Source organism: Salvelinus namaycush, unplaced genomic scaffold, assembly GCF_016432855.1.
Source record: "Salvelinus namaycush isolate Seneca unplaced genomic scaffold, SaNama_1.0 Scaffold1019, whole genome shotgun sequence".
In the NCBI taxonomy this organism is placed as follows: domain Eukaryota; kingdom Metazoa; phylum Chordata; class Actinopteri; order Salmoniformes; family Salmonidae; genus Salvelinus; species Salvelinus namaycush.
Window position 1 is genome coordinate 76,662 of NW_024057697.1, and position 9,589 is coordinate 86,250.

Genomic DNA, 9,589 nt, shown 5'->3' on the forward strand with positions numbered 1-9,589 from the left:
CTGACATAGTTGTTGTTATCTATCTGACATAGTTGTTATTATTGTTATTATCTATCTGACAGAGTTGTTATTATCTAGCTGACATAGTTATTATCTATCTGACATAGTTGTTATTATCTATCTGGCATAGTGGTTGTTATCTATCTGGCATAGTTGTTGTTATCTATCTGGCATAGTTGTTATTATCTATCTGGCATAGTTGTTATTATCTATCTGGCATAGTGGTTGTTATCTATCTGACATAGTTGTTATTATCTATCTGGCATAGTTGTTATTATCTATCTGGCATAGTGGTTGTTATCTATCTGGCATAGTTGTTATTATCTATCTGGCATAGTTGTTATTATCTATCTGGCATAGTGGTTGTTATCTATCTGACATAGTTGTTATTATTGTTATTATCTATCTGACATAGTTGTTGTTATCTATCTGACATAGTTATTATCTATCTGACATAGTTGTTATTATCTATCTGACATAGTTGTTATTATCTATCTGACAGAGTTGTTATTATCTATCTGACATAGTTATTATCTATCTGACATAGTTGTTGTTATCTATCTGACATAGTTGTTGTTATCTGACAGAGTTGTTGTTATCTATCTGGCATAGTTTTTATTATCTATCTGACATAGTTATTATCTATCTGGCACAGTTGTTATTATCTATCTGACATAGTTGTTATTATGTATCTGACAGAGTTGTTGTTATCTATCTGGCATAGTTGTTGTTATCTATATGACATAGTTGTTGTTATCTATCTGACATAGTTGTTATTATCTATCTGGCATAGTTGTTATTATCTATCTGGCATAGTGGTTGTTATCTATCTGGCATAGTTGTTATTATCTATCTGGCATAGTGGTTGTTATCTATCTGACATAGTTGTTATTATTGTTATTATCTATCTGACATAGTTGTTGTTATCTATCTGACATAGTGGTTGTTATCTATCTGACATAGTTGTTATTATTGTTATTATCTATCTGACATAGTTGTTGTTATCTATCTGACATAGTTGTTGTTATCTATCTGGCATAGTTGTTATTATCTATCTGGCATAGTGGTTGTTATCTATCTGGCATAGTTGTTATTATCTATCTGGCATAGTGGTTGTTATCTATCTGGCATAGTTGTTATTATCTATCTGGCATAGTTGTTATCATCTATCTGACATAGTTGTTATTATCTATCTGGCATAGTTGTTATTATCTATCTGGCATAGTGGTTGTTATCTATCTGGCATAGTTGTTATTATCTATCTGACATAGTTGTTGTTATCTATCTGACATAGTTGTTATTATCTATCTGACATAGTTGTTGTTATCTATCTGACATAGTTGTTGTCTATCTATCTGACATAGTTGTTATTATCTATCTGACAGAGTTGTTGTTATCTATCTGACATAGTTGTTGTTATCTATCTGACATAGTTGTTGTTATCTATCTGACATAGTTGTTGTTATCTATCTGACATAGTTGTTGTTATCTATCTGACATAGTTGTTGTTAACTATCTGACATAGTTGTTGTTATCTATCTGACAGAGTTGTTGTTATCTGACATAGTTGTTGTTATCTGACATAGTTGTTGTTATCTATCTGACATAGTTATTGTTATTATCTATCTGACATAGTTGTTGTTCTCTATCTGACATAGTTATTGTTATTATGTATCTGACATAGTTGTTGTTATCTATATGACATAGTTGTTGTTATCTATCTGACATAGTTGTTGTTATCTATCTGACAGAGTTGTTATTATCTATCTGACATAGTTGTTGTTATCTATATGACATAGTTGTTGTTATCTATCTGGCATAGTTGTTATCTATATGACATAGTTGTTATTATCTATCTGACATAGTTGTTATCTATCTGACATAGTTGTTGTTATCTATCTGACAGTTGTTATTATCTATCTGGCATAGTTGTTGTTATCCTCTCAGAGAAGTGATGTCATCACTCCTCTCAGGCTAGCGTGTGTGTAAGCTCTGAGGCTCTCAGGCCTAGGAATGAGTTGCTCAACCACATTCCTCACATACAACCCTGAGCTGAGTGGTCAGCCCCTCCCCAACCTCCCAACCCCAAGCCACATCATGAGTCGCCGGGCGGAAAACAGCCAGCGCCTCAGACACAACAGAGGACATGTGTGTCAGAAAACAGAACAATTAACTGACCCACTTATATTAAGACTTTCTAGAGCATTAATATAGTCTTCATAAGAACTACATTGTTGATTCACAAATAGTTTATAAGACATACCACAGTTTACAAGACATACTTTAATACAATGATTTATAAGACATACTTTACTACCATAAAGACGTAACACTTAAAGGGGGACAAAAGGTCCTTATAAACTGAATGAAGGACAGTGGAGAAGATGTGTAGATTAAGTAGACTTTATTGAATGAGATTGAAGCTGTCTGTTTGAGGTAAATGCTGTGGTTAAACTGCATCTCTGGAGTTAAATAATAAATAGTTCATTAGGCATTAGTTTGTAATGGACGGTAAGTGTTATTGCAAAAAGCCCCAGTTATGGTACAAGTTATTATAACAAGGTAACCTAAAGGAGAAATACAACTAAAGTGTGTGTTTAGTGTTCACCAACATGCACTTTCCAAGATACTGTGTGTGTGTGTGTGTGTGTGTGTGTGTGTGTGTGTGTGTGTGTGTGTGTGTGTGTGTGTGTGTGTGTGTGTGTGTGTGTGTGTGTGTGTGTGTGTGATTACCAGATCTCTTAGAGTAACAGTCAGTACGTGATGATCATAAATAGACAAAGCCATTGTTGCCTGTCGCCTATGACTTAAACTCAGTGAAACAACGTCTCATTGACAGACAGGGAGCTGGGCTGTGAAACAACCGTCTCATTGACAGACAGAAAAATGTAACACAGGAACACACTGACATAGAAAGAAAATAACATAGAAAAGCACAAACGCCATGAACAATAAATACACTGAAAGAAGTGGAAAAAACAACACTAAACATGAACAATTGTAACGAATCCTTCTACAAGTTTTGCAGGCGTAAGAAAGAGAAAGCTGTGGTAAGTTGACAGCCAGTATGTTTGCATGAAGGGCAGTAAATGTGTGTGTGTGTGTGTGTGTGTGTGTGTGTGTGTGTGTGTGTGTGTGTGTGTGTGTGTGTGTGTGTGTGTGTGTGTGTGTGTGTGTGTGTGTGTGTGTGTGTGTGTAAGTGCTAATGAGTGGAGATAAAGTTGTGTGTTTAGCAGTTTACACAACATTGATAAGAAAACTAAACACACCTTGGTTATCTTATCTTAAACACACACAGACATACACACAAGCGCTTTCAGTTACACTTGCACAATCATTTACTGCATTGTAATCACACCATGACAGGCAGAGTTGATAAACTACGTATAAAACTATTATAAACCAAATACAGTCTTCGAAGGATAGATGGCACATAATCACAACCCAGTACATTTACGTCATTTAGCCGACGCTCTTATCCAGAGCGACTTACAGGAGCAATTAGGGTTAAGTGCCTTGCTCAAGGGCACATCTACAGATTTCTTTTCACCTAGTCGGCTCGAGGATTTGAACCACCGGCCTTTCGGTTACCTGCCCAACGCTCTTAACCGCTAGGCTACCTGCGTCCCTAAAGTTCCAGTTTCTCTCACTAGCGCTGTTAGTAGTACCCTCTAGTCCAAACCTACTGGATATAACACACATTGTATCATTGCATTAAACACAATGATTAAGAAACACTGTGTCCTCTATCCACAGAGTCAAGGCCAAGCAAGGCCAATAGGTGCTTTACAATGGCACTGAAAAACACAATGGTATGGGGGATCCACACCATTCACACAACAGAACCCAAACGTTGTCTCAACGCCGGCCTTCGACCGTGACTGGGCAGTGGTGGTGGTGGTGGTGCAGGCAGTGGCAGAAACTCCAGAGTGACATCATCATTCAGCGACTTCACAGAGAGAGCGTGCACTGTGTAGAGGTGGCAGTGACAGAAACTCCGGGATGACATCGTCATTCAGTGTGTGTTGTTAGTGAGAGAGAAGAATAGAATAGACAGGGAGATGGAGAAACTATTCACTCTCACACACAAAAGAGCAGACAGGAATAAGCACCATACTTTGTCTCACACACACACCAATACACATACACACCAATACACACATTCACCAATACACACACACACACACAGTGCTATTTGTCCTGTGCATCCAGAGGTCTTTGTCCCAGCTCTGAACATTACTCTTCTTCTTAGGTCATGGTGATCGATGTGTATCTGAAGCCTGATCAGACTGTCCCAAGTCCTGTGCCATGGTCAGTCCAGTGGATGTACTGCCTGTCACTCAGAGGTAGCCATTCCCTCTGCTGCTGGATGCAAGGTCACTGACCTCTCCATGGTGTTCTCTGCTTGCCCAGTGTGGTCTGAGAACCTCTCCTCTCTCCTCCCCAGTGTGGGGTGATGGGGGGGTAGAGGATGATCCCCAGTGTGGGGTGATGGGGGGGTAAAGGATGATCCCCAGTGAGGGGTGATGGGGGGTTAGAGGATGATCCCCAGTGTCTTTCCCAGTGTCTGTATCTGTCCTCTCCAGGCATCAAACTATGAGAGAGTCTCTGCTAAGAAGAGTGCTCTGTTAAAAGAAAACAGCAAGAGAGCTTCACGTTAGTCACGTGTGTGCAGAGTGATGGAAGCTGTGCTTTGTGTTCATTTAGCCCAGTGTAACAGTGAAAAGACCCTGCTCGTCTCAGCCAAGCTCTGTTAGGTAGTTGGCTGAGGGACAGCAAGCCAAGCTCTGTTAGTTAGTTGGCTGAGGGACAGCAAGCCAAGCTCTGTTAGTTAGTTGGCTGAGGGACAGCAAGCCAAGCTCTGTCAGTTAGTTGGCTGAGGGACAGCAAGCCAAGCTCTGTTAGTTAGTTGGCTGAGGGACAGCAAGCCAAGCTCTGTTAGTTAGTTGGCTGAGGGACAGCAAGCCAAGCTCTGTCAGTTAGTTGGCTGAGGGGCAGCAAGCCAAGCTCTGTTAGTTAGTTGGCTGAGGGACAGCAAGCCAAGCTCTGTTAGTTAGTTGGCTGAGGGACAGCAAGCCAAGCTCTGTTAGTTAGTTGGCTGAGGGGCAGCAAGCCAAGCTCTGTTAGTTAGTTGGCTGAGGGGCAGCAAGCCAAGCTCTGTCAATTAGTTGGCTGAGGGGCAGCAAGCCAAGGTCTGTTAGTTAGTTGGCTGAGGGACAGCAAGCCATGCTATGTTAGTTAGTTGGCTGAGGGGCAGCAAGCCAAGCTCTGTTAGTTAGTTGGCTGAGGGGCAGCAAGCCAAGCTCTGTTAGTTAGTTGGCTGAGGGGCAGCAAGCAGGCAGAATAAGAAGGATAAGTGAGGTCAGGTTCTGGGGTCACAAAGGTTACAAAGAGATTTCACCTGGCTCTGCCATTTCAACTGAGGTAAAAAAATCTGTTAGTAGGCTGAACACAACGCTGGCATTAGCCAAGTAGTAGTAGTGGTAGTGGTAGTAGTAGTAGTAGTAGTAGTAGTGGTAGTAGTAGTAGTAGTAGTAGTAGTAGTAGTAGTAGTGGTAGTGGTAGTGGTAGTCAAGATGTTAAGTTGAACAAATGTGATATCTAATCACCTGTGCCTTTTAATTGTAACTGATTACAGACAAATGGAGTTAGAGCCATAAAAGTCCATATCAACACAGTTGTAAACCATTAGATTAGAAAAACAAACAGGGAATAAGATGTTGTTGCAGAATGGAACGATAGAAAAGGTAAGTGGTTCAGGTTCAGATCTTGACGATAGTTTTCCTTCTTTTCCTATTATGGTTTGATTCTGCGTATCTCTCTGGCTAAGAGGCACAGGTGCAATAACTTCTAAAACGGATTCCTTTCTCACCTGAGTCACAGTATATCTGTTAAGGTGAGCCTCCATACCTGAGAAAGATGGGCATTAGCTTATCGCTTGTCTTACCTTAAAGGGATACTTTGGGATTTTGGCAATGAAGCCCTTTATCTACTTCCCCAGTCAGATTAACTCATGGATACCAATTTTATGTCTGCATTCAGTCGTTTTGCAAACCAATGCTAACTAGCATTACTGTACTACTACAGTTACCATAGACGTCCAGTCATTGCGCTAACGCTAGTTAACAATTGCGCTAACACTAGTTAGCATCTTCCTTCAAACTGCACGCAGACATAAAAATGGTATCCACAAGTTAATCTTACTCTGGGGAAGTAGATAAAAGGGCTTCATTGACAAAACCCTGAAGTATCCCTTTAAGCAGTCTTAGCTAAAGTACTGTATGAGCATAGGGATATCTTTGCCCTAAATAAGTAGTCTCAACTATAGTACAGTATCTCTTCAGTATATTTCTACTGTGGATGAAGTGAACCCATACTGGGTGTACCCTAAATGTAGCTCACCACTTTCCGGGGCTTATCCCGCTCCTCTCCGCTCTCCTGCTGTAGGGTATGGGCGTGGCTATGGGTGGAGCCTCTGTTGGAGGGGCGGGAAGAATGGGTGGAGCCTCCATTGGAGGGGCGAGGGGAGGGGGAGGGGCGCTCAGCGGCTCTGAACCGCTCTAACGCAGTCTGGCAGGACGGGGGTAGAGAGTCTTCTCCCCGTGAGTCTAATACCAACTCCACCTCCCTGTTGCTAGGCCAACGGCTATGGTGACGCTCGCCGCCACTGCCGCTGCTCTTCTTAGAGCCCTTAGAACCCTTAGAAGGGGTGTCTGAGGGCGTGTCCTCTTCGCTGCGCCCCCCTCCCCTGCCCCTATCACCCCCACTGTCACTGGCCCCACCCCGTCTGGTCTTGCGCTCCAAAAGAGTGCTCAGGAGTTCGTCATCGTAGTCCCGCCCCCGGGGGCTCTGGCGAGGAGGGGGAGGAGGGGCGGGGGGTTTAGGGGGGCGCTGCTCCAGCTCGTTGTCCCACGTGCCCCGTCTCTTCTTGGGCGAGAGTGGCGGACTGCGTTGTCGGTCTCCCTGACGATCTCCATGACAATCCTCTTGGCGATCTCGTTCTCGCCAAGTCTCTGAGCGGTCATCGCGATCCCTGTTGTCACGGTAACCACGTTTCGTCGTCTTGTCCCGGTAAGAAGGCGGATAGTATTCCCGATCTCGATCCCTATCCCGGTCACCTTCTCGTTCACGCAGCTCCAGTCTCTCGTACTCCTGGTCGGTGTCTCTGATGTCCCTGACAGTGAGCTCCTCCCTGGGGCCTCTCTGTCTGTAGCACTGGGCAAACTCCTCCAGCTCATCCAGAGAGCCTGACTTCCCACCCAGGAGGAAGGCCTTACGCTGCAGGTGCTCCGAACGAGGGTTCCACCTGGACATAACATCACATTAGGAACTTAGAACATGCAGAACACACACACACACACACACACACACACACACACACACACACACACACAACCCCTATGAAGACACACACACACAACCCCTATGAAGACACACACACAACCCCTGTGAAGACACACACACAACCCCTATGAAGACACACACACACAACCCCTATGAAGACACACACACAACCCCTATGAAGACACACACACACAACCCCTATGAAGACACACACACAACCCCCACTCCCCTGCACACACACACAACCCCTATGAAGACACACACACAACCCCTATGAAGACACACACACACAACCCCTATGAAGACACACACACAACCCCTATGAAGACACACACACACAACCCCTATGAAGACACACACACAACCCCTATGAAGACACACACACAGCCCCTATGAAGACACACACACAACCCCTATGAAGACACACACACACAACCCCTATGAAGACACACACACACAACCCCTATGAAGACACACACACACAACCCCTATGAAGACACACACACAACCCCTATGAAGACACACACACAGCCCCTATGAAGACACACACACAACCCCTATGAAGACACACACACACAACCCCTATGAAGACACACACACACAACCCCTATGAAGACACACACACACAACCCCTATGAAGACACACACACAACCCCTATGAAGACACACACACAACCCCTATGAAGACACACACACACAACCCCTATGAAGACACACACACAACCCCTATGAAGACACACACACACAACCCCTATGAAGACACACACACACAACCCCTATGAAGACACACACACAACCCCTATGAAGACACACACACAACCCCTATGGAGACACACACACAACCCCTATGAAGACACACACACAACCCCTATGAAGACACACACACAACCCCTATGAAGACACACACACACAACCCCTATGGAGACACACACACAACCCCTATGGAGACACACACACAACCCCTATGGAGACACACACACAACCCCTATGAAGACACACACAACCCCTATGAAGACACACACACAACCCCTATGAAGACACACACAACCCCTATGAAGACACACACACAACCCCTATGAAGACACACACACACAACCCCTATGAAGACACACACAACCCCTATGAAGACACACACACAACCCCTATGAAGACACACACACAACCCCTATGAAGACACACACAACCCCTATGAAGACACACACACAACCCCTATGAAGACACACACAACCCCTATGAAGACACACACAACCCCTATGAAGACACACACACAGCCCCTATGAAGACACACACAACCCCTATGAAGACACACACAACCCCTATGAAGACACACACAACCCCTATGAAGACACACACAACCCCTATGAAGACACACACACAACCCCTATGAAGACACACACACAACCCCTATGAAGACACACACACACAGCCCCTATGAAGACACACACACACAGCCCCTATGAAGACACACACAACCCCTATGAAGACACACACACAACCCCTATGAAGACACACACACACAGCCCCTATGAAGACACACACACACAGCCCCTATGAAGACACACACAACCCCTATGAAGACACACACACAACCCCTATGAAGACACACACACAACCCCTATGAAGACACACACACAACCCCTATGAAGACACACACACAACCCCTATGAAGACACACACACAACCCCTATGAAGACACACACACACACACAACCCCTATGAAGACACACACACAACCCCTATGAAGACACACACACAACCCCTATGAAGACACACACACACAACCCCTATGAAGACACACACACACAACCCCTATGAAGACACACACACAACCCCTATGAAGACACACACACACAACCCCTATGAAGACACACACACAACCCCTATGAAGACACACACACAACCCCTATGAAGACACACACACACAACCCCTATGAAGACACACACACAACCCCTATGAAGACACACACACAGCCCCTATGAAGACACACACAACCCCTATGAAGACACACACACAACCCCTATGAAGACACACACACAACCCCTATGAAGACACACACACAACCCCTATGAAGACACACACACAACCCCTATGAAGACACACACACAACCCCTATGAAGACACACACACAACCCCTATGAAGACACACACACAACCCCTATGAAGACACACACACAACCCCTATGAAGACACACACACAACCCCTATGGAGACACACACACACAACCCCTATGAAGACACACACAA

General features: G+C 44.2%; 1 protein-coding gene across 1 annotated transcript; it reads right to left on the reverse strand.

Moving 5' to 3' along the window:
• Positions 1-2,387: 2,387 nt before the first annotated feature.
• On the reverse strand, positions 2,388-7,360 carry LOC120035304 (serine/arginine repetitive matrix protein 1-like). The gene is made up of 2 exons (XM_038982092.1): positions 6,403-7,360; positions 2,388-4,625 (listed from the first exon to the last, which is right to left on the reverse strand). The coding sequence occupies exons 1-2, from the start codon at positions 7,312-7,314 to the stop codon at positions 4,590-4,592; spliced, it is 948 nt and encodes a 315-aa protein (XP_038838020.1). The 5' UTR covers positions 7,315-7,360; the 3' UTR covers positions 2,388-4,589.
• Between the last annotated feature and the right edge of the window lie 2,229 nt (positions 7,361-9,589).